At 47.0% G+C, this 26,011-nt stretch overlaps 1 protein-coding gene across 1 annotated transcript; it reads right to left on the bottom strand.

Annotated features, from left to right (window-relative positions):
- Positions 1-1,393: 1,393 nt before the first annotated feature.
- On the bottom strand, positions 1,394-26,011 carry Cidea (cell death inducing DFFA like effector a). Its single transcript, XM_038332147.2, has 5 exons — positions 25,665-26,011; positions 11,748-11,892; positions 10,291-10,437; positions 3,205-3,386; positions 1,394-1,829 (listed from the first exon to the last, which is right to left on the bottom strand). Exons 1-5 carry the CDS (start codon positions 25,700-25,702, stop codon positions 1,679-1,681), a joined length of 663 nt encoding a protein of 220 aa, XP_038188075.1. The 5' UTR covers positions 25,703-26,011; the 3' UTR covers positions 1,394-1,678.

Genomic DNA, 26,011 nt, shown 5'->3' with positions numbered 1-26,011 from the left:
GGCCTTTGGGGCTCATTAAAAGCCTTGGCAGGGGAAGATGGCTTAGTGGGTGCAGTGTTTGTTGTACGAACTTGCAGACCTGGCCTGGCGGTGGTGGTGGCGCACGCCTTTAATCCCAGCTCTCAGGAGGCAGAGGCAGGTGGATCTCTGTGAGTTCGAGGCCAGCCTGGGCTACATACATAGTGAGTTCTAGGACAGCAGGGCTGTTTCACAGAGAAATCCTGTCCTGGAAACAACAAACAAACAAACAAACAAACAAACAAAAAAAGTGTTCTCAGGGGCTGGAGAGATGGCTCAGAGGTGAAGAGCACTGACTGCTCTTCCAGAGGACCCGGGTTCAATTCCCAGCAACCATGTGGTGGCTCACAGCCACCTGTAATGAGATCTGGTGCCCTCTTCTGGCATGCAGGCATACATGGAAGGAATGTTGTATACATAATAAATAAATAAATAAATAAATAAATAAATAAATAAATAAATAAATAAATAAATAGTGTTCTCAACCTGTGCGTCATAACCACTGGAGGGTCACATAGCAGGTATCTTGCATATCAGATATTTCTATTACAATTCATAATAGTAGCAAAAGTGCAGTTATGAAGTAGCAACGAAATAATTTTATGGTTGGAGGCCCTACAACATGAGGAACACATTAGGAAGGCTGAGAACCACTGGTTTCCATGGACCATGGATCTACAATCCCAGCAGTCCCACAGTCAGATGGAGGCGGAGACGAGAGACTCCCAGAAGTGTGTGTTAGCCTGGCTCGCACGACTTCCCAAACAAGGTAAGGGGTGAGGATGAACCCACAGGTTGTCTTCTGACCTCCACACGTGTGCCATGGTGCACAAGCGCCTGCACTCACACACATAGACACACGCACACAAAATCCTTTTGAAGGAAAAACTAAACCAAATAAAACCTTGGCTTATGTGACAAATCATTTCTTTTGCATTGCGTACTGATAAAGACTAAACAGCAATGGAGCTGGAGCAATGGTTCAGGGGTTAAGAGCACTGACTGTTGATCCAACCCCCCATCCCCCTACCCCCACCCCTCACCCTCCCACCCACACCAGCCCAGGACCCAGGTTCCATCCTATGCACCCACACAGAGGCTCACAACTGTCTATAACTCAGCTGGAGAGATCTGACGCCCTCTTCTGGCCTTTCCGGGTACTGCATGCACATGTTGGCACATGTTGCCTAGACATGTTATAGGCAAACACACACACACACACACCCCACCCACAAGATAATAAAATAAAATTAAAATGAGAGATTAAACAGCAGTGGTAACTGTCTTTCTGTCTTTGGCTCTGGTTTTTGTTCTGTGTGAAAGTGTGACCACCTCCAGAGAGATAAACCAAGTATGTGAGGAAGAATGGCCTGAATTAAAGAGACTCTTGTGATTGGTTTATTACAATAGGCAAGGATCCAAACAGTCCCATTCATATGCACACTGCTCCCAGACACTCTGCTGTCAGGCCGTTTGAAGGCCCTTGAAAGGCCTCTCTGTGGTCCCTTTTCCCTGCAGGAACCTTGCTGCTGAGCCCCCGCCCCTCCAGCACTGTGTACTACAAAGCCCCCTGCCTCCCCCTGGCATCCCGCAGCCTCTAAACGAAGGTGGTGAATTTATACGAAAGGCATGCACCTGGGCCTCTGGCGCTGTGACCTGTTTACATGAACCATCCCTTGGCGTTAGGCTTGGGAGACTTGGGAGACCGCTGCTCGTCTGTATCGGCCAGGACACGGAGCATGTATGTGCCCGCGCAGACCAGGAACTGTCCTGCTACCTGAGCAGCGTAGGACACGAATCGCAGCAGACTCCTACAACAGAAGATGGAAACGCATCAGGCTTGGGATTCCTGCCTGGCCAGAGCTGGAAGAGAAGGAATGCCCCACCCCATGCCACCTTACTAAGCTCCCAGGAAGCTGCAATCATCTTTGAGTCGTGGCACCCATGGAAGACCACATTCAAGGCACGCAGAGTCTGAATGCTCCCTAGCAGGCTGCCGTACTACCCAGGTCCAGGGACACCCACTGGGGTCCACAGTCCTCAATCCACTTCGATAGGAGCTGCCTGTATCGGAACGCAAGAGCCCCACGGAGCCCCTGCTACTCCTGAGAGCATGCACTTGCTACCTGAGGATTCTAGCAGCCCAGGTGGCTGTGCTGAACTTGCTGCTGCAGTCCCAGTCCCCTGGGTCAAGGTGGCAAGACCCGTCAAGCTGAGGAAAGGAAAGTTGTAGAAAACACTAGAATTGTGATTTTCTGATTTGGCGTGTGGAGGGGTGTTCCAGCTTGCTCCTCACGGAGAAGGCACACTGCCGGGTCGTAGCCTCTCAGACCAAATCAAATAAAAAAGGTGGTACATGCCTTTGGTGCAGGCCTTTAATCCCAGCACTCGGGAGGCAGAGGCAGGTGGATCTCTGTGAGTTCAAGGCTAGCCTGGTCTACAAAAAAAAAGGTGTTTCTTCCAGTTCTAATTCCTTTCCTGGTCTCAGAAGTTTTCACTCTAGCCTTCCTAAGATCTGGGCAAAGCACCCCGGCCAGATTCCAGGGAGGGCATGCGGGCATGCGAGTGTGCGTGGGTGTCGTTAGGTATTGAACCTAGGACCTCTAAGTGCCAAGCAAACGCTCAACTGAACTATATCTCCAGCTGGATTTTTTTTTTTTTTTTGGTTTTTCGAGACAGGGTTTCCCTGTAGTTTCTAGAGCCTGTCCTGGAACTAGCTCTTGTAGACCAGGCTGGCCTCGAACTCAGAGATCCTCCTGCCTCTGCCTCCCGAGTGCTGGGATTAAAGGCGTGCGCCACCGCCGCCCGGCTTCCAGCTGGATTTTGCCCTCTCATTGATGCAAGCATGCAACCCTGTGGTCTAAGATTTTTTTTTTGCAAAAAATGATGAATATTTATTTATTTTACTCTGTATATGTTAAGGATATTGTTAGATAAAAATACCTCATTTTTACAGAGACATTAAAGCTTGAGCTTTTTTGGATTTTGTCAAATGTTTAGAGAAACTCACTCTGTGGTCTAAGATTTAAGCTGAAGACTATATGCATCAGGTCACACTTGATGACAAAGGCAGATCTAGTCAGGCCCTGTTATTGGGCAGAAGACAAAGCGGGGAGGAGCCACACCCGTGCCACACCTGGGTGTTTCCAGAGTCCCACAGAGCCCCCTGGATACAGATGCTGTTACCTTAGCATGGCCTTGGCACTTGTGCAGCGGATGTCGTAGGACACTGAATACATCTCGTACATGGTGGCCTTGATGTTGAGGCAGCCAAGGAAGTCCTTGGGGTTCAGCCTGTACAGGTCGAAGGTAACTCTGGCTATTCCCGACTTCCTCGGTTGCCTGTAGACTGGGACATACTTGCTGCCCTAGAGCAACGAAGAAGCAAGGAATAAACTTAGGGGTGACACGGGTCAAGACCCTTGATCCACACAATTTAGGGGTTATTGCCAAAGTCAGAGTCTCCTAAATGTTGGCTGTGATTCTTCCAATCACATTTACAGCAGGCCACCGTGTTACACACAACCATGCCTACATATGTACTCATCCCTCATCAACTTCCAGTGACTCAGGATCAGTTGGCTTTGGCTTTAAGGACTCAGTATCTGATGTACAGAGGAGCTCAGGGTCCTGCCTTAGGGAGCGGTTTGCCTGTTTGCTAGTTTGACTGGAGGCCTGAAGCTACTCCCTGAGAATGTGAGGACACGGCCAGCCTCCTCTTGTAACTGTCACAAAGCCAGAGAGGAGCAGGAAGCTCTAGTTCCATCTCATTTCATAAGTAGGTCTGATGAAGAAAATGCTGGAACTCAGGCTCGGGGAACGGGTGGAACAGTCTTTCTGACTGTCTCCTGTTTTCCAGGAACTGCCAAAGAGGAAGAATGACTGTGTGGGAACATGAACCACACTGTCTACCAGGGACACCAGGTGACCCTTCCGGTTGGGAGGGACAGTAGCTCCTGGGTTTGTAGACAGCTCTACAATAGACCCTGGAAGAGCAAAGACGTCCCAAGATGCAAATGAAAATGTGGCTCAGCAATAGAGAACTTGCCTGGCGTGTGCAAGGTTCTGGGTTCAAGTACAATCTCCAGTCCTGGGATGGGGTGGGGGTGGGGCATCAATCTGGCTCATGAACTGCTTTCCTAAGTGGTTTCTCTCTCACACACACACACACACACACACACACACACACACACACCAGTCCCACTGTATCCAAGGTCAAGTTAGCATGATGCAAGCATCCCTGTGCCTCAGGAGCTTTGCATGCTGGGAGTACTTGAAAACAGTAGTGTCACATAATGAAAACGATCCAATCCATTGAAACTTAAACAAATGCCCCTGAAAGTGTGCCAGTCCTTCTTGCTGAAGCCATTGCTAGTGTCCCTGTCTTCCTACTACCCAGATCATAAACGACAAAGGATTCCAGTTGTCACCCAGTGTACAATGCACAAGAGTCTGGCACCCCTGCACCAGCCAGCCACTATTTGAGAAAGAAACATCGTTTACAAACACTGAGTTGGACATGGAGGGTCGCGCCTTTATTCCCAACACTTTAGAGACAGCCAGAGCTCTGAGTTTGAGGCCAGACTGCTCTACATAGCAAACATCAGGACAGCTAGGGCTATGCAAAGAGACCCCTCAAAACAAACAATCCACGGCTGAGGAATAGAAGGGTTTAAATCTATCCCCTCCCCCAGCTCTCCTTCACTCCTCACATTGCTTTCTGGCTTTTCAAAGTTTGTCTGACTCTCCCTTCAGGCTGCCTTTAGTCTCGGGGCTAAGCCAAGATGCCCTCACCGTGCTAAGGGCAGGAGGCCTCACACCTGGGCACCCAGGCTTCCATAAGCTGCAGGAAAGGAAGGGCATTACTGGGCCCTGTCTTCTTCCAAGGTGGCAGGGAACATCTTCTCATGGAGTTTTGGGGCCCTGAGACTGAGCAAGGGAGACATCTGGTGGCTGTTTCTTGGCTGAAGATTTTGGTTCAGTCAAAATGGGCCTGGGGATAACCTTTCTGAGGTAAGGGGGCAGTCTGTGCTCTGCGGGGAAGCCACCATTTCTACCTTACTGGAAAGTGGCTGAGAAATTAAGCCAGGAGGGACTCTAGAATCTGTTATGGGGCTCAACAGCAGAGCTGTGCATGTCTGTGAGGGGCTGGGTTCTATCCTCAGCATTAAACCCTCCCTCCCTCCCCAAAAAGCCAACCTCCAAACCAATCCAGTGTTTCAGATTCACGAGCCCTCAGCCAGCCCTGGGACATGGAAGTCACGATATCCGTACTGATTATATCTTGTTACGACTTGGTACCGCGCTACGTTTCTTAGGTCCCATTTACCATGCAGAGCTTAAACACGCCACTCCAAATTCACCTCTAAACTCTCATTTGTCTCATCTGTAGAAACCAATAGCAAACAGCTTTTCCACTTGCCACTTGCGTTAATTTCTTATTGCTGGTGTAAGTCACCGGAGCCTCGGCTTAGAAGTCACCTGTTTATGCTCTGCCGGTTCTGGGGTCGGGGTCCTGACTAAGGCCCCTGTCTTCCTTAGTCTGTGATCCTCTTCTTTGCATCTCATCCTCTCCTCCCCGTGCTCCCCCACCTCATGAGAACCCTGTGGTGACACTGGACTCCAGGGTAATGCAGGACATTCTCTCCATCTTGAGACACACATCTGCTAAGGCTCTCTGGCCAGGTGAGGTTCCGAGAATAAATGCAGATGATGCTACGGAAGCCATGTAGGTCACCATACCTTCTTTAAACAGATGCTACGGAAGCCATGCAGGCCACCACACCTTCTTTAAACAGATGCTACGGAAGCCATGCAGGTCACCACACCTTCTTTAAACAGAAAGCACAGGGGTGGAGGAGCCACCCTGTGGGAGGCCATCATGGCAGGCCATGGTTAGCTCGTCCCGAGCACTGCCAACAGTTAAAGAAAGCCCAGAAGAAAGAATTGGAAGCTGGGCATCGGTGACACACGCCTTTAATCCCAGCACTCAGGAGGCAGAGGGAGGTGGATCTCTGTGTTTGAGGCCAGCCTGGTTTACAAAGAGAGTTCCAGGACAGTTAGGAGAAAAGAAGAAAGGAGGAGGAGGAAAAAGAAGAAGAAAAAGAAGAAGAAAAGAAAGAAGAGCCTAAGATTAATCTGTCTTCAAAGATTTTTCTGATTTACCTATTCTACAGGCAATGGTTACCTTACTATCTATCTTAAGGATAGCATTTCTGTGTGGTTATTTTGGGAGTTTGGGCAGCCGGGCAGTAGGGGAAGCAAACAAGCGGCCTCCTACTACAAATCTCTGATTTTTTTTCAAGGATTAGGCTATGCTCCTACCTGTGACCTTAACAACAAATGATTCTGCCCCGCCTTTCCCAGGAGACAGCAACCATGCCTTTGCTTCAGGAGGTTGTTATGACAGACCTGTTATGTTTATGTTGTTTCTGTGACCTCACTTATTTGCCTGCCAAGTCCCCTATTTGGGAACCCCCTGTCCCTGAGCTATAAAACCTTATCTTCCCCATGACCGGTGCTGATCTCTTGAACCCCACTTAGGAGAAGGCAGCCCACGCACACCAATAAGACTTGCTTTAATTTGGCCATGATTTAGGTTGGTGACCTTTTCCCTGGTGTCTGTGGGATCAACACATACATACATGCAGGCAAAACACTCATACATATAAATTAAAATAATCTGAAAAATTATGAGGTACTTGTGTGCATGTATACACATATGTGAAATAACAAGACAAAATAAAGCATTATCTAGCCCAGAGGTCCCGTGGAGTCTCTTCTGGTTATTCCACCCCCTCCACAGGAGGATGTCACCTTGGCGGTGCCCCTTCCCGGGAACACTATATTTCTAATTTCGCATCGTTCTGAGTTATCTAGAAATGGTTTAATGCAGATGTTCTCATGGTGTGGTCTGGAGGAGGATCAGACTTAAGTTCTCTCCCGGGTTGAAACTACTTTCACAATAAATACTAAAGGCAATTCTCTTTATATTTTTTTTCAAGGATTAGGCTATGCTCCTCTCTGTTCTCTTTTATATCTTTATAATTTATTTTTATTTTGTGTGCATTGGTGTTTTGCCTTGATATATGTCTGTGTGAGGGTGCCAGGTCCCCTGGAACTGGAGTTACAGAAAGTTGTGTGTTGCCATGTGGGTGCTGGGAATTGAACCCAAGTCCTCTGGAGGAGCAGCCAGTGCTCTTAACAGCTGAGCCATCTCTCCAGTCCTCCTTCTCTGTTCTCTTACGTCCTGGTTTTCTACAGCATGCTTGAGAGAAATATGTGGCTTATTGAATCAATATTTTCTTTTGTTCTTTTTCTTTTTCTGCTTTCCTTGTGGGACTGGAGAGGGCATGGGAAGTACATCCATCACTAAGCCACACCTCTGCTCCAAAATGAGATGCTTCGATATCACCCTGATGGAAGATCCTTTCACAGTGTAAGGCCGGCTGATGTTCTCAGTGGAGCACAGGGACCGACTCCACCTGGCGCTCCTTAGATTCCCCACTGCAGCTGAGTTTTGTGGAATTGGTAACTGTTGACTCTTGGTGCAGGATCAAGGCAGGGTATCCTTAAACAGTGCCTCCTCTCCTCTCCATCTTCACATCTGCTCAGCACCCCCTCTCCTCTCCATCTTCACATCTGCAGACAGGCCAGAGTTCATCATAGTCTCACCAAACAACAGAGTATAGAAGATTGAACACGGAGGAACACCTGAAAATTATTTATAGCTCGTGTGTGTGTGTGTGTGTGTGTGTGTGTGTGTGTGTGTGTGTGAGTGCACCTGCGTATATGTATATGTTCTTACTCAGAGATAAGAAGAGACATCTGGTTCCTTGGAACTGGAGTTACAGATGACTATGGCCTGCCATTTGGGTCCTAAGGACTGAATCTGGGTCCCCTGCAAGAGCAGCAAATGCTCTTAATTGCTGAGCCATCTCTCCAGGCCCATATCTGAGAATGCAAGTGTCTTCTAGACATTAAAGAGATTTGCCAAAAAAATGAAAAGTATAGTTCCCTGATCTTGTTTTGGAGAGTGATCATTTATTTTAAGAGAATATTTTCTTCTTTTTTTTTTCCCCTTGGGTTTTTTTTCGAGACAGGGTTTCTCTATGTAACCTTGACTGTCCTGGAACTTGCTCTGTACACCAGACTGGCCTCGAACTGCCTGCCTCTACTTCCTGAGTGCTGGCATTAAAGGTGTGCACTGCCACTACCTACTCATTTAAAATATTTTCTTGGGCTGGAGGGATGGCTCAGAGATTAAGAGCATTGCCTGTTCTTCCAGAGGTCCTGAGTTCAATTCCCAGCAACCACATGGTGGCTCACAACCATCTGTAATGGGGTCTGGTGCCCTCTTCTGGCCTGCAGGCATACACGCAGACAGAATATTGTATACATAATAAATAAATAAATATTAAAAAAAATAAAATATTTTCTTATTAAAATATGTAGTTCAAACTAACCTTTACTGAGTTATTACTAATTGATACATATCTTTTAATTTCTCAATTTTAATTTTGAATAATGGAAACGTCTGTATGTATGGCTATAGTTTCTCAACCTTGGCACAAATGACATTTGGAGTTGGGTAATTCTTTGTTTCAAAGGTTGTGCATTGTAATTTTCATACTAGACGGCACATTTGTGTCCTCTTCCCCAGTTTATCGTCATAAACTGTCTTCAGATGTTACTCCATGGCTCCTAAGGGCAAAAGATCCCCAGCTAAGAAACTTTGACTGACAGGTATTTGTTAACTGTCTTTGATGTCTCCCATGGTAACAGAAGATACAAAAGGTCTTGGGAGGGGCTCAAGAGATGGCTCAGTGGTTAAGGGCATTGCCTGCTCTTCCAAAGGTCCTAAATTCAATTCCTGGCAACCACATGGTCGCTCACAACCATCTGTAATGAGGTCTGGTGCCCTCTTCTGGCCTGCAGGCATACACACAGACAGAATGTTATATACATAATAAATAAATAAATATTTTTTAAAAAAAGGTCTTGGGAGTCTTCATTACTTTTCATAAATCCTGAGATGAAAAAGGTTGAAGGTGGCTTGCCTGATGCTCTGTCCTGTGCTGGTCTCACTCAGCAGTCATGGGATTTACTCAGCGCCCGTAGCTGCACTTCATGTGTCTTCAAGGTCAGGAATGTTTTATTCAGTAAATATGAAGTGGCGTATCAAACTATGTGAACTGAAATAAATGTGCAGTGATGTGCATCTCTACCCAACTGCAATAGACATGGGGTTTGTTGCCAATATTTATGGTCCCTCATAAGGGTCACACGTGAGGTCTGATATACATCTGCTCGGTAGGAGCTAGCATGTTCCAGGGGCATGTGCACGGGCCAGGATCCATGTTCCTAGGTCACACACTGTGTTTCAACTCTGGTTATAGTTATTTATTTATTTGGCTTTTCAAGACAGGGTTTCTCTGTGGAACAGCCCTGGCTGTCCTGGAACTAGCTCTTGTAGACCAGACTGGCCTTGAACTCACAGAGATCTGCCTGTCTCTGCCTCCTGAGTGCTGGAATTAAAGGCGTGCGCCACCACTGCCTGGCTTCAACTGTGTTGTTTTTAAATATCAATTTGTAGGGGGAGAGGAGGAAAGCTGATCCTAGATCTGGGTAATGGAAAAAGATCACGGGACTCCCATTTCCTCTTTGCTCACAGCACTCTCTGGCTCCAGTGTGAGCGGCTTTGCTGCCCTGCTTGCTCCTGCAAGGACGTGCTGTCTCAAGGGCACGCTGTCTCAAGGGCACACTGTCTCAAGGGCACGCTGTCTCAAGGATATACTGCCTCGATGAGGAGGCAGAACTGACCATGGACTGGACCCTCCCAAATATTAGACAAAATAAACCTTTTTTCTAAGTTAATTGTCTGAAGTATTTTATTATAGTGACAGAAGGCTGATTAGCACACACACACACACACACACACACACACACACGACTTGGCCATGCCAGCTGGCCAGCTTCTTAAGGATTAAGGTCAACAGTTACCAGATCAGATCTGCTGACCTGCCCCAGCCAGGTCACTGGCCAAAAGTTTATGCTTCAAAATTATTATTATTTTTTGATCATACAGTCTAAATTCAGAGACAATGAATTTCTAGAATCGCTGGAGAATCCTCTTGAGGGCTGCTGCTGTAGCTGGGAAGTGAGTATATAAGAATATAATTAGGATGTGGCTCAGACAACACTACATTAGACAGCGCCCTCGTAGGCAGAACATCTGCCCTGCTGTTGTCTGCAGAGCAAGGCAATACTTACCGGTGTCCATTTCTGTCCCTTTTCCAAGATCATGAAATGTGTGTTGTCCCTTAAGGTCTGAAAGAACTCCTCTGTGTCCACCACGGTACCATCCTCCTCCAGCACCAGTGTGACCAGGCCAGTCGTGATGAGCAGGACATCCAGAGTCTAAGTTTGCAAGGAAGCAGAAGCACAGGATGAAGGGAGCTATTTGTATGGGACCATCAGTGACGTTTATGTTAAGGTTTCAGGAGGGCTGGCTGGGATAAAGCTATAGAGGTAAAGAAACATTGACTGGTATGTATGACTCAGAAGAAAAATTAAGATTTTAAGGGGCTGGAGAGATGGCTCAGTGGTTAAGAGCATTGACTGCTCTTCCAAAGGTCCTGAGTTCAATTCCCGGCAACCACATGGTGGCTCACAACCATCTGTAAAGAGTCTGGTGCCCTCTTCTGGCCTGCAGACATACACAAGGACAGAACATTGTATACATAATAAATAAATAAATATTTTGGAAAAAAAATGAAAAAAAAAATTAAGATTTTAAATGGACCTTTCTCTTCCTAAGGAATGAGATAAGTGATCTGTTGCATATATACGATTTCTTTTTGTTTGTTTGTTTGTTTGTTTTATGGTTTTTCGAGACAGGGTTTCTCTGTAGCTTAGGATCCTGTCCTGGAACTTGCTAGACCAGGCTGGCCTAGAACTCACAGAGATCCACCTGTCTCTGCCTCCCAAGCGCTGCAATTAAAGGCATGCGCCACCACACATACATACAGTTGCCTATTATGCAGAGGAATAAATAAGCAGATGGTCTTGTACTTTAAGCATGCAGTCTTGCACAGCACAGCTGATCACCTACCCCTTGCTGTGGAGGTTGAGTGCTGGATGCTCACTTCTCATTTCTGTGGCACCTCTGAGTCAGGCTTCTTTGAGAGTCTATGATGCTTCCATATCGGAGAGCACTGTTTTAGCTTGAGGACCACCTATCCTGATCAGATTCCTTCCCAGGTCTCTCTAGTCTCCCTTGTCAAAGCAGGAAAGTAACATTCCCAGGGATGCATGCTGTCAAGGCACACACCTCCAGCCCACAGTCTTCCATGATGAGGAGACGTGGTGGCACTTTGAGGATTCAGATCCATCCTTCATCCACCTGTTACAGGTCCCCTCAAGCCCCGAAACCTAGAGAGGGATCGATGAGTTCATCCTCTCTCTCTCTCTCTCTCTCTCTCTCTCCTCTCTCTTTCTTCCTTTTTTTTGAGACAATCTCTCTCTCCATGTGGTCCTGGCTGTCCTAGAACTTACTCTGTAGACCAGATTGGCTCCAACTCAGAAATCTGCCTGCTCCTTCCTCTCGAGTGCTGGGATTAAAAGCCTGTGCCACAGTACCCAGCAGCTATGCTGTCTTGCTTGACTCCGGTGCCTTGACACTGTCTTAGTGCCCAGGATCTGGACACCCGAGGCTGCGGTCATGGTACCTTGCTAATAAGCTCCTGCAGGTTGCTGGCCATCACCCCACGCCGGCTGCTTCGGTCATGGTTTGAGACCCTAAAAGGACGAGCTGGATGCATGAGGGGTGTCAGCAGGGCCTTCTTAGTCTGCAGTCCCATGAATGTCAGGGGCCTGTGGAGGAGGCACAGAGGAAAAGCATCCTTTAGAGGAGGGTTTTTAAGGAAAGGTTTAAGGCTGGGCAGTGGTGGCACACACCTTTAATCCCAGCACTTGGGAGGCAGAGATGGGTGGATCTCTGTGAGTTCGAGGCCAGGCTGGTCTGCAGAGTGAGTTCTCCAAAGCTACAGAGAAACCCAGTCTCGAAAAACCAAAAAAGAAAGAAAGAAAGGAAGGAAGAAGAAAGAAAGAAAGAAAGAAAGAAAGAAAGAAAGAAAGAAAGAAAGAAAGAAAGGGAAAGGAAAGTTTAAGACACACACAAATCATACAGTTTAATATTTGCATCTAAATGAAAGAAAAACACTGCCTAGGAATTATTAAATGTTACACACACATCCATACCTCCAAGGAGCAAGCAAATAATGCATCATCTTAGCACATCCAGGGCTGTCCTGGAGTTAGTCTTCAGCCCCTTCTCCAAATTGTATTCCACAAATACTGATTCAAACATTTTAGATTTATTTATTTTATGTGCGTGAATATTTTGCCTGCATGTGGATGTGTACACCACATGTGTGCCTGGTACCTATGGTATACACAGGTTTAGAAGAGGGCATTGGATCCTCTGGAACCGGAGTTGTGAACCGCTATTGTGGGTGCTGGGAATAGAACCTGGGTCCACTGCAAGAGCAAAATGTGCTCTTAACCCCCGGATCTATACTGAATTTTTTATTCGTTTCTGTGTATCTACATATATGTGTGTATGTGTGGGTACACATGCCACAGCATGTGAGTGGAGGTCAGAGGGCAACCTCATGGAGGTCATCCTCACCTCTCACGTTTATGTGGGTTTGGGTTATCAAGAGCCTTCACCTGCGGAACCATCTCAGCAGACTGACAGGAAGGTTTCAGAACTAAAAATCCAAGGAAAGGATGCCTAGTGATTACAAAGTAGCTAAACCAATTCGGAGAGTTGGTAAATACAGAAGAACAAACGGGCATATGTTTGTATAAGGCTGGCCCAGAAATTAACATAAAAGTCAAATACTGGTCAAGGTAGCAGTCAATGGGACTTTATTTTGTTTTGTTTTTACTGTAGGGGTTGCTAGGCAAGGACCCTGCCAATAAACTGACTCCTAGCACCTCAACCAAGGTTTTGGGATCAGTATAAACAGAACCGCCATCATAAACGCCTTGGAAGAGCAGAAAGGGAAAACTCTAGATCCCGAGTCCCATGAAACCTTGGATGTAGTTTTAATTTTTTGGAAAATGTGGAATTATACACCTTCCGCTAGGCCGGGTTACCACATGTAAAACAGCACACACCCCACACAGCAGGTTACAGCACGTGAAACAGCACGCACGTACACATGCACACAGAAGTATTCTTTCACGTGTACATGCAGAAAAGACAAATATTATTGAATATCCTTTTTTCTAAGCAAAGACTAAGTCATAGACTCCAGCTGAGGCAGATCTTCACTAATGATATTTTAAACAATGTCTCTTCAAATCACACTAGCATGGACCAGGGAAGGAATTACAGCAACATCAAAACAACATTTTCTGAGGAAAATAGCTCAGTCCTTCATTATTCAATTTTTGTTATTGGAAAACTACAGAAAAGTAGTCTGGTGGATTAGTGAGAAAGAATGAAGATGACTACTCTTGTAGTAGTTATTTAGGAAAAATAAATTTTGTTTTATTTGGACTTAATATTTATTTAACTCAACTTTCAAAGTTGGATGGGATTGTTTCTGTTTTTGTTGTTGTGATTCAGGATCTCATGTAGCCCAGGTTAGCCTACAAGTCCCTGCGTAACAGAGGATGACCTCGAGCCTCTGATTCAGCCCCAGGCACCCATCACCACCCTTCACAGGTCAGGTAGGTGCTGTCCTGAAGTAGGACTGTGTAAACAAAGTCTGCATGGCAGTCACCGCAGGACGCTTTGGTCGCTGTGAAAAAATTCCAAACTGCCTCTGTCATACTACTTATTCTGAAACAACACGCAGGGCTGTGTTTAACAAACTAGAAAAATAATCCTGGGGAGGGAAGCATTAAGACGCTACCTAAACCAGGCGGTGGTGGTGGACGCCTTTAACCCCAGCACTTGGAGACAGAGGCACGCGGACCGCTGTGAATTTGAGGTCAGCCTGGTCTACAAAATTAGCTCCAGGATAGCCAGAGCTGTTTACATAGAGAAACCCTGTCTTGAAAACCAAAAAGAAAAAGAAAAAAGGAAGGGAGGGAGGGAGGGAGGGGAGGGGAGGGGAGAGGAGAGAGAGAGAGATATGACGATAGGGAGAGGGTCGGAGATCGATGCTATTATTCGCGCCTCTCCACGATAGTCTCGCGACGCTCCCTCGCGCTCTCCGTCACTCTAGCTAGAAGCTCTCTCTCCTATCGCTTCGTCTTCTTCTCTCTCTCTCTCTCTCGCTCCGTGCGATCCGCCACTACCTAAAATAACGTCATAGAGTGTCAGGCTTTGCCGTTGACTCTCCGAGGTTAAGCCTCTGTGGAGACCAGGTGAACAACACTTAAAGGGCTTTAACCCAGGCCTGTGGGCTCTTTTTTCATTTAGGAACAGACCCATAAAGAAATTATTCCAAGGGACTGGAGAGATGGCTCAAAAGTGAAGAGCACTGGCTGCTCTTTGAGAGGATCTGGTTTTGATCCTCAGCATCCGCACTGTGGTTCGCAACTCCAGTTCCGGGGAATCTGATGCCCTCTTCTGGCACCAGTGGGTACTGCATGCATTACACACATCGTGTGTGTGTGTGTGTGTGTGTGTGTGTGTCTGTGTGTGTGTGTGTGAGTGATAATGTGTGTGTATAGATAAACATACATGCACATAAAATAAAAATAAATAAAGCTTTTAAATAAAACAAAGCAAAAGGCCCCTGTCGGGTTACGTCATGTAGCTGTCTGAGTGGTTAAGTCTCAGGAAATTCAGAAGAGGGAGGCCTGGCTGCCAACACCTGTGGCTTACAGCTTCTCATTCTCTTTCCTCCCCCTCCCTCTCTCCCTCCTATGGCCCCATCAACTGGTTGGCGCTCTGGAATCAGACCTAGGTTGTCAGCAGCAGTCTGGTCTGAAGTACACACAGGCAGCGTCACCAGGACTTCTTCCAGCTTGTCCCTGAGCACCTGCCACGGGAATTCAAACACACGCACTGTTGCCACCACGCCCCATTTCTCATGTGGGAAGACTGAGGCCCAACGTGGTTTCTCCACATCGTCTGAAGTGACAAAGGTAAGCGATGGGGTGGGATGGGTATCTGTCCAGAGCCAACATTTCATATTGGGGGGTGGTTGGACTTCCGATCCCAGGCAAGCAACAACATGCCGGAGCAGCCAGGCTGCGAGCAGAGCACTCTAAAAAAGAGTTGTTTGTTATTATTATTATTATTACTAATTATTTTGCTCATTTTCGAGACAGGATTTCTTTAAAACGGTGACTGATTTTGAAAAATTACTTTTCTATTCTTTTGTTAATAATTTAGTTTTACTTTATTGTGCATTGGTGTTTTGCCTGCCTGCATGTCTGTGGGAGGGTATCAGAACCCCTGGAACTGGAGTTACAGACAGTTGTGAGCTGCCATGTGGGTGCTGGAATTGAATCCTCTGGAAGAGCAGTCTTAACCACTGAACCATCTCTCCAGACCCATTTGTTTGTTTGTTTGTTTGTTTTTGAGACAGGGTCCCTTTATGTAGTCCTGGCTGTCTTGAAACTTGCTTTGTATACCAGACTGGCCTCAAACTCACTCTCCCTGCCTTTGACTCCTCAGTCCTGGGATTAGAGTCATGCACCATGCTGTCCAGCCTATTTTTAATTAATTAATTTTTGCTGTTTTTGAGACAGGGTTTCTCTGTAGCTTTGGAGTTTGTCCTGGAACTCTCTCTGTAGACCAGGCTGGCCTCAAACTCAAAGAGATCCTCCTGTCTCTGCCTCCCAAGTGCTGGGATTAAAGGCATGCATTACCACTGCCTGATTTATTATTTTTAATAAGGTGTATGTGGCAGCATTCTAGCTGGGCGACACCTGACTTAGCTCTGGAGAGTTAGCACCTAGCCCTAATCCATCTTTTGTTTAGCAGATACCTTTTGTTTCTCTTGTTGCCCTATGTGAATCTTGTCTGAGAGTTTCCCAAGGATACAAAGCCTTTGCAAAACTTGGTTGGGCGGGACTGGAGAGATGGATGTGTCAGTGGTTAAGAGCACTGACTGGTTCAATTCCCAGCACCCACAAAACAGCTCACAACTGTCTGTAACTACAGTTTCAGGGGAATCCGACACCATCACACACACACACACACACACACACACACACACACACACGCCAGCACACATAAAATAAATAAAGCAAAAAAGAAAAAACAAACAACAAACTTGGTTGGGGAAACCCTGAAAACTGTGATAACTTCATGAATCGAGGACTTGCACTTGACATTGTATTTTTGGAAGCTTCCTTCGGGTTGTTTTTTGCATATGGAAATCAGCTGGCTAAAGTGTAAATATGAAAAAAATAAAAGTCCCTGGGCGAAAGGAAAGGGCTCCAGTCCTTAGAGGCCGAGTCCCGTTGCAGCTGCAAAAAGTCTAAATTCATTCTCTGAGTCTTCTTTCACAGACCCGAGTGAAACCCCACCCGTGACAGGTGTAGGACTGTGTGTTGGCATGTAGGTACGAGTATGTGCGTGCCGATGCCCAGGGAGGCCCGAGGCTCAAATGCCCTGGAGCTGGAAATTACAAACGGTTGTGAGCCTCCCGATGTGGGTGCTGAGAACCAAACTCGGGTCTTCTGTAGGAGCAGCAAGTGTTCTTGACCACGGGGCTCTCCCCGCAGCCCCAAGCTCAGGAGGTTTGCGTGCACATCCTTCCCCTTTCAGGGGGTACAAAGCGGCTGAACAATCTGTTTCCTGAGGGGCTGTGCTGAGGAGAATGAGATTGATCAAGGGTCCCTGACGTGGGTCTGGCATTGGAATGACCTTGGAACCTGACCAGAGACCTAGCTGGGCCCGGCACGGCAGCGGCCCTGGTGAGTGGTTCCTGAACTTCTGCCTCGATTTGGAGGAGGCGCACCAAGTTTCCGTTACACAACCCAGAGAACAAGATGTCCACACACGGCTGACATGAGAGCAGAATTCAGACAGCGTTGTCACACCTGGTGACCTGGAAGGCAGGGCTTGGGGATGAGCGACATCCATGCTTCCCAGTCAACCCATGTGTGCTGTGAAAATTTAACCAGCTAGCCGAGTTCTCGCAAAGAAGAAAGGCCGACACCTGTAAGTCACAGTCATGAGTCAGCCAGTGACGCAGGACAGCAGCCATGGAGAAGGCCGTTAAGCAGTGCCAGGTTGGAGTTTTGAATACACACCCACATTTTTTGAGGGAAAGGGCGTTTGAAACAGGGTTTCACTGTGTACTTCAGGCTGACCGGGAACTCCTGATTCTCCCGTTTGAGTCTCCGGTGTGGTACAATTGCAGGCCTGTGCCACCACACCTGACGTTCTATCCACAGCTTTCTGACCTTGGAGTTGGCCTGCCAGACTCTATCCCTCCCTCCCAGAGGAGACTCTGAACCTCCCTGTAGAGACGAGCCTATCTCCTACTCCTGGCTAAGAGGCCATTGTTATTACCCATGAGGCCTCTGGAAGCTGCTCACAGAGCCCAGGGTCTGCCCGAGAGTTCGCCTCCCACCTCCACTGCATGCCATTTATTTGCTGAGTCAAAGCATGACAGGACGAAGTTAGAGACACAAAAGAACAGGGCCATGTTTCCAAACGCCTGGCCTAGCCACTTGCAGCAGAAGGCGCATCTTTGACCTAGTTACTTGGGCCCCAGGTCTCCTCATCGGGAAAAGACACACGTCTCCCAAAGTAACCTGACTTGGCAAAGAGTTTAAAAGTGCATTGTCTTTTCCATCTGACAAGATAAGGGCTGGCAACCACTGCTACCCTCGCCACCTCTACCTGCCCTCAAGGAAGCCTTCTTGGCTACCAAAGGACAGTAGAGCTTTTGTTTTCCGCCTATTTCCTAACCAAGAACTGGCTCATTGCTGAAGATAAGACTCATGGGCTGTATATACACACACACACACACACACACAAACACACCATGGAAATCAAATCTTACCTTTTTAATATTTATTTATTTATTATGTATACAATATTCTGTCTGTGTGTATGTCTGCAGACCAGAAGAGGGCACCAGACCTCATTACAGATGGTTGTGAGCCACCATGTGGTTGCCGGGAATTGAACTCAGGACCTTTGGAAGAGCATGCTCTTAACCACTGCGCCATCTCTCCAGCCCCCAAATCTTACCATTTTTGTCAAGTTTCTGTGCTTTAATGTGTTGAATTGTAAAACAATAGGCTCAGTTGGCACAACAAAAACAATCCTTGTAGATCCTTAGGACTCAATGTGACCTAGTCTAGTCTAGTCCAAACTGTGAGCCCTGGATCCCAAAGAGAGACCCTGTTTCAACCATGTCTGCCTGCCTGTCTGTCTGTCTGTCTGCCTGCCTGCCTGTGCCTCTCTCTCTCTCTCTCTCTCTCTCTCTCTCTCTCTCTCTCTCTCACGTCAAGACTGTAAGACATGAAAGGGTTAAATGAACTTTTCTTTTCTGCTTCCTAAACCCACTTAGTATGAGTACTGACTGCTCCAACTAGATGATCACTTAGGCCAAGTCGCTAACTGAACAGGGCAAGGCATCAAAGGACAGGGTGTCACTCCTGCCCACTGTGTCCCTTAGGAAAGACAGACTTTACATCTGCCACTGGCACATTGCTGATGTGGGATTTCTCTTTCCACCCACCGCCAAAATTAAGACAGGCTGGCTGAAGAGTTTAGGGTGTGGCTTAGTTAACCGAGCATAAGGTCCTGGTTTTCCTTTCTCGATGGCTCTCCAAAAGCAAAACAGCAAGACCACCGAGAAATCTCAGAATTCAGCTTTTCACCTTGTCAACTGAGGAGACAGTTGCTCCCTGATTCCTTGGAAAATGGGTTCAGACAATTCTATGAAATAGGAAAGGAAGTAAGTCATTGCAGGAAAAACAATAAGGAAACTGGGCTTTTAAGGAAGTAGGTGTTTAGTGGAACTCAAAACAACAGTAGAAATCAGACTTCATCGAATATTCTCAAAAACTGTCAAACATCGGCTCTCCCAGAAGAGCAGGTAAGAGGACCTTTGCGTTCTTCCCTGAGGGAACTTATAGAAATATGTGACACAAAGCAAGAAGCCATAGGTAGCCAGGCCACTGGCTTTTCTCCAATTGACTAACCCTCCCCACATACATACATCTACACACCTGAGAAAAAAGACCAAAAACCAAGATCAAAATCCTTACACTTCCACATCAAGGCCATGACTCCTTGGGACCTCATCTTAGTGACCAACATGTTTTACAGAGGTGTCTGATTCCTATGATTCAATGTACCTGAATAAGGACAGTCCCAAGAAGAAATAAAATGCATGTTGTAAGATTTATTGCTTTACAAGATAATGAAATGTCCACCAGATTCGGACCCCATATAAAGGGCCCACAAGATGACTAAGTAACTTCTCCTTATCTATGAAAGACTTCTAGTCCCTCTCAGGCACCTGGGAGATCGCCTGATGCTTCTTTGTAGTATTTTTCAATTCCCTCTGTCCTTTGTACCTTTGGTGAGTTCTTTACCACCTGCCCCACGTACAACATGGAACCCCCCAAAGTCTATAAAAAGTTTTCTTTGTATGCCTCCCACAGGCTGATGTTCATCCTGAAAGTGGTGGAGGAAAGGCCCCGGAACTAGGTCCTAGAGAGAAATACAGCTGTCTCTCTGTATCCTCAGGGGATGGGTTCCAGGAGCCCCAGTATCCCCAAATCCACAGATGCCCAAGCCCCTTGTATAAGATGTAGCCTTTGTAGAACCTACACACATACCAAACACAATGTAAAGAGCTGCTTTACTCTATAACAGAGCAGGGAAGGAAAACACCGAGTCTGCACAGATGCAACTGAAAAATACAGCTATTTCACAAGCCAGAAATAGTAGTGTACACCTGAACCCTCGGGTGGCACACACCTGCACCCTCGGGTGGCGCACACCTGAACCCTCGGGTGGCACATACCTGCACCCTCGGGTGTAACACACCTGAACCCTTGGGTGGTACACACTTGAACCCTTGGGTGGTACACACCTGCACCCTCGGGTGGCATACCTGCACTCTTGGGCGGCGCACACCTGCACCCTCAGGTGGTACATATCTGCAGGTGGTCCAAAATGCCTGCACTCTCAGTATCTGAAGAGGCAGAAGCAGGCAGATCATACAAGTTAGAGGCCATCCTGGGCTACACAGGGAAATCTAGACTTAGTATCAAAAAAAGCAACCAACCAACCCCCTCTCCAAACAAAATCAATCAATCAACCAATCAATCACCTATTTTATTCCCTGTAGTTGGTTGAATCCTTGGGGCAGATGCCATGGGTGTGGAGGTCAGCTGTACTGTGGTGTTATCAGTGATAGAAGCTACTCAGGGATCAGCCATATGCTGTGTGTTTCAGTTACTCAGAAAATGAGGGATGCATATGAGGGTAGTAAAGAGCGGAACTTCCTCAGACAGACACCTCAGGGGCAAGAATATGTGAGCTCAAACACTGGCAAGTTGAGCGCGGAGGCGATGATTAGGAAGTGCCCATCAGACTTAATAAGGTGTCTATGCACCGTGGGGCAGCATTTAATGGCCCAATGGCAAGTAGCAGCAAAGCAGGATCCCATCACCAAGCCCCCCACGTGGCTCCATGCCTGAGATACAGTTGGAACATGCCTGAGACACAGTTGGAACATGCCTGAGATACAGTTGGGACATGACTGAGCACAAGTCTGAACACAGGCTTCCTGACCCACATCTATTCTTAGTGACCTAGCAGAATGCTTGGTATAAAGGGCCCTTGAACACTTTGCAACATTATTCTAAAAGGAGGTTTGGTTCCATAAACAGAAACCTGGTTTGCTTGTAGCAGATGCTAGTCTAGATTCTGAACTGGAAGAGCCACTGTACAAATCAAGTTCCTTATAAAAGGGAAAGTATCACAGATTCAACACAACGCCCATCAAAATCCTGACAAAAATCTTCAAAGACCTTGAAAGAACGGTACTTAACTTCATATGGAAAAGCAAAAAACCAGGATAGCCAAAACAATCCTGAACAATAAAAGAACTTCTGGAAGCATCACAATCCCTGACTTCAAACTCTACTACAGAGCTACAGTACTGAAAACAGCCTGGTATTGGATTAAGAACAGACAGGAAGACCAATGGAACTGAATAGAAGGCCCGGATATCAATCCACACATTTTTGAACACCTGATCTTTGACAAGGAAGCAAAGAATATCAAATGGAAAAAAGAAAGCATATTTAACAAGTGGTGCTGGCATAAATGGATATCAACATGTAGAATAATGAAAATAGAGCCATATCTATCACCATTCACAAAACTCAAATGGATCAAAGACCTCAACATAAAGCCAGCCACACTAAACTTTATAGAAGAGAAAGTAGGAAGTACACTTGAACGCATTGGCACAGGGAACCACTTCCTAAATATAACTCCAGCAGCACAGACACTGAGAGAAACAATTAATATATGGGACCTCCTGAAACTGAAAAGCTTCTGTAAAGCAAAGGACACGGTCAACAAGACAAAATGACAGCCTACAGAATGAGAAAAGATCTTCACTAACCCCACATCAGAAAGAGGTCTGATCTCCAAAATATACAAAGAACTCAAGAAATTGGACACTAAAAGATCACATAATCCAATAAAAATAATGGAGTACAGTCCTAAACAAAGAATTCTCAACAGAGGAATCTAAAATGGCTGAAAGACACTTCAGGAAATGTTCAACATCCTTAGTCATCAGAGAAATGGAAATCAAAACAATTCTGAGATTCCATCTTACACCTGAAAGAATGGCCAAGATCAAAAACACTGATGACAACTTAGGCTGGAGAGGTAGCGGGGAAAAGAGAACACTTCTGCATTGCTGGTGGGAATGCAAGCTGGTACAACCCCTTTGGATGTCAGTGTGGCAATTTCTCAGAAAATTAGGAAACAACCTTCCTCAAGACCCAGTAACACTACTCTTGGGTATATATTCAAAGGATGCTCAATCGTTCCACATGGGCATGTGCTCAACTATGTTCATAGCAGCTTTGTTTGTCATAGCCAGAACCTGGAAACAACCTAAATGCCCCTTGACTGAAGAATGGATAAGGAAAATGGGGTATATTTACACAACGGAGTACCACACAGCAGAAAAAAATAACGACAGCTTGAATTTCGCAGGAAAATGGATGGAACTAGAAAACATTATTTTGAGTGAGGTAACCCAGAAAGACAATTATCACATGTACTCACTCATAAGTGGTTTTTAAATATAAAGCAAAGAAAACCAGCCTACAAACCACAATCCCAGAGAATTTAGACAACAATGAGGACACTAAGAGAGACTCACATAGATCTAATCTACATGGGAAGTAGGAAAAGACAAGATCTTTTGAGTAAATTGGGAGCACAGGGATCTTGGGGGAGGGTTGAAGGGGGAGGAGAGAGGCAGGGAGGGGAGCAGAGAAAAATATAAAGCTCAATAAATATCAATAAAAAATTTAAAAAACAAAAAGAAAAAGGAAAGCGGCACCACTGAGTAGCATCCAGACACAGAAGATCTAAATAATAATTACAAATGCTCATGTTGCCCTTTAGGGTAAATATCAGCTTCAGAGTTTGACCAAAGCAGATTGTCTGTGGTAATAAAAACCTACAAATATCCAGAGTTTTGCTGGAAGACTCCAGGCTCTTCCCTTCTTACCAGTGTTCACAGACGTCCACAAACTGTTTAAGCATGTGCCGTCAGGGCCGGAGAGATGACAGTTGAGAGTATTCACTGCTCTTGAGAAGGACCTAGAGTTCGAGCCCCAGCACCCACATCAGGTGACTCACTATTTGTCACTCCAGCTCCAGGGGATCCCAAACACCTTATGTCCTCTCCAGGCATCCCACACACTTAAAGTGCACATATATAAAAACAAATAAAATTTAAAGTCGATAGAGAAGAATTTGTACTTTGTGAACACGGTCTGTGTACACATGCCTGCAAGCATACTCAGAGCCTGAAGGGGGACACTGGGAGTCCTGCTTTATCAGTCTTTCTGCTTGATTCCTTTGAGACAAGGTCTCTGGTGAGGCTGGAGCTTTGGCCAGTGAGCCCAAGCCATCCTCCTGTCTCTGTTTCCTACAAGGCTGGGGTCCCGGGTGCTGTGATCATGCCCGACTTTACATCAGGGTACTGGGATCTGAATTCAGATCTTGGGGCATGTGCAGCAAACACTACCCTCCCTCCCCCGAGCCCTCAGAGCTATTTCTCCTGCTTCATAATTGTTTACAAGGATCTCCTGTCTCCCATCTCTGTTCAGGGCTTCCTCCAAGCCAGTCCAGCACACTACTCCTGAGCCACACCCTCAGAACTTAGTGTCTATCTTCTTTATAAGGTTTCTATTGATAAAGTTACCTCCCTGGGAAAATCCAGTTATTAACTAATGAATGACAGCTGCAGTGTACTGGACTGGGCTGCTTAAACTCACTGAAAGGAAGCAGAAATACAGCAAGACCACAAAGAACAAGCAGTGGACTTAGCCCGTGACTCTTTAGCCTGGGTGGGATTTCAAGGAAGTGAGGGAATGAGGGGGAGAAGACCCTTTCCCCTTCAGCAAGTATTATAGGTTGTTTTCTTCCAGTTTGGGCTGGAATCGAGTGATGCCAAAGGATCAGAGCAGGCTGGTCTGGAAGTAGGTAGATTATTCTGAGAACCGAAGCAAGCTTGTCACTAACAAAAAGGCGTGAGCTCCAGGGACCCGCCAGGTTGGAATGGACGGTGCCGTAGATCATATATTCTACAGAGTTTTAATTTTCGGAGCCGCTTCCACCTCACACATGACACCGTGGAGGCGTCACCCAGAAATATTTTGGACTTCAATGAACTGTTGCATGGTTAGACCCAAGGGTAAGCTCAGCCTTCATGCCTCCCACTCTGAGGCCAACTGGCAACTGCTTAGTTAATACCAACATCCGTAAACCTCAGCCTTTGAAGAAAACCTCTGCCCTTGTCCTGGAGTTTAAAAGTGTGGGTGAGGGCACAGCTAGATGGCATCGTCTAGTTGTGAAGGTGGCAAAGAGAAGACCCTGGACCAGTGTGAGCCGCAGGACAAAATGGGTGGGGAGAAACAAGGCTTCCCAGAACAAGCACAGACAGGAGTGGAGGAAACTGGGGAGCTACAGGGGAAGGTTGGGGTGAGGAGGTGGGGCTGCAGGTGGAATTGAGAAATCTGGCAAAGGGCTGCTCTGAGGCTGTGAAGCTGTCTCACGACATTTAAACACCAATGTTCCTCCCACACATCTTCTGCCACTGATAGCTGGAATGCAGTGTTATTTGGGAGCCTTGACAAATCCCAAGCCCTAAAGTTAAGGCTTTAATTTGTTTCATGAGGAAGCAGGTACTATCCCAGAAGATCAGCTTTTTCATTTTGGTAGCCACTTTTCTAACCTTGTGAAATGACCCACAGTTTCCCCTATGACCCTGTCTCACACACTGCTGGGGCACCCATGTTTGGGAACCCTATTCTTCCTCATCCATATTTCTCCCCATAGTGAGGTCTGTCACTGTGGCGCCCCTATTTTTATGCACTTGGGCTTCTTCATCCTTTGGCAATACTTTAACCATCTTTAGAGAATCAAGATCTCACTCTTCTGTAGAGTCGCTGCCGTGGAACTGGTCTTGACTCTGAAAGCCAGCCAGTCATTAGAACTAGAGAACCAGAGGCAGGAGGATTATGAATTGGAGACCAGCCTGGACTATATAGCTAGTTCAAAGCTAGGCTGGGCCTTGAAGAGAAACCCTGTATGTCTGTCAGTTTTTCTTTCTCTGTCTATATGTTTCTAATTCTTTCTCTGTGTGTGTTATTCCCTATCTCTGTCTCTCATCCTCACTGTCTCTCATTGTCTCTGTCTCTGTCTCAGTGTTTCTCTGGGTCTCTGTCTCTTTTTACATAGATATACACAGACACACAACCCTCTGCCTCAAAATGTCTAGGATATTATCAAGAACTAGAATGTTCTATCAGCATGTGGAGATAAACCGAAGGGGAATGATGCCAATGGCTTGAGCAAGGCCTTGATGTGGAGTTGGCTAGGAGCCAAAACTGCTCTCACAAACTTTGTGAGCCCAACCTTCCCTGGGTAGGCAGAATCCACATTCACCCGAAGAACCTAAGCTGGGACTCTCCCCTTGAACGCCAACTCTGTTCTCAGACCCAGGACCCGGAGAAGCCCTGTCCCCTCAGCATGGACACATCGCTAAGGCTTGTAGCCATAGTCCATAGGCGATGCAAGAGATGCGCAGACTCCCAAACTGCGCGCGTTCACCACTGTCACGTTTTGCGGACTCCCACGCACCTCGGGAGTGACCCACCGGGCACCTACAGCCCTCTGTGGGAGGGACCTCGGGGCTGCTGAGCCGGTGGGCACTGGCTGGTGAGGGTGGGAACAGTCCCGGCGGTTCGGACTTGTAGGGGGATCGCAGCCGACGGAGCGAAGGCAGGGGACGGATGGGGTGTGGAAGAGAGGAGGAGCTCGGGGTTAAGAGAACGCACGGGGAGGGAGTGACTCGGGACGCAGGAGGACCCGGGGAGCAGAGGAAATGGAGACAAACGGAGTACCCCGGGTCCAGGGGGGCGCGGGCTGCACTCGCCTGATGAGGGCTCCCGCGTAGTCCATGGCGGTCTCCATTGGCGCGGGTCGTTCAGTTGTCCCACGCCTGGCCTCTTAAAAGCACTGCCCTGTCCGCCCCGCCCCGCGCCGACTTGACCCGACCCGGCCCGGACCTTGGCGACAATCTGCGCTTCTGTGAGCAGCAAACAGTTCTGGCTCCCACGCCTGGGTCCCGTGGCCACGCCCCTTCGTGGGCAAACGGTACCGAGGACTCTGGAACCCCAGATTTGGCGGTGTTGGTGGCTGTTGTCAGTTTGTCTTTCTCTTCTGGAGGCAGGGGTGACATTACCAATGCCAGCGGCATCGCTTGACAGTGAAAAAGCAGTT

Source organism: Arvicola amphibius, chromosome 5 (assembly GCF_903992535.2).
Source record: "Arvicola amphibius chromosome 5, mArvAmp1.2, whole genome shotgun sequence".
Classification (NCBI taxonomy): domain Eukaryota; kingdom Metazoa; phylum Chordata; class Mammalia; order Rodentia; family Cricetidae; genus Arvicola; species Arvicola amphibius.
Note: the sequence above shows the minus strand (reverse complement) of the source record. Positions and strands in the feature narration are given on the sequence as shown.

Bases quoted from the DNA above. Each gene is read 5' to 3' on its own strand.
- Cidea (XM_038332147.2), bottom strand. From the start codon at position 25,702: ATGGAGACCGCCATGGACTACGCGGGAGCCCTCATCAG. The intron at 11,893-25,664 runs GCGAGTGCAGCC...CCTCCTCCACAG, and splicing joins TACGCGGGAGCCCTCATCAG to GCCCCTGACATTCATGGGAC. The intron at 10,438-11,747 runs GTACCATGACCG...TTGCAAACTTAG, and splicing joins TGCAGGAGCTTATTAGCAAG to ACTCTGGATGTCCTGCTCAT.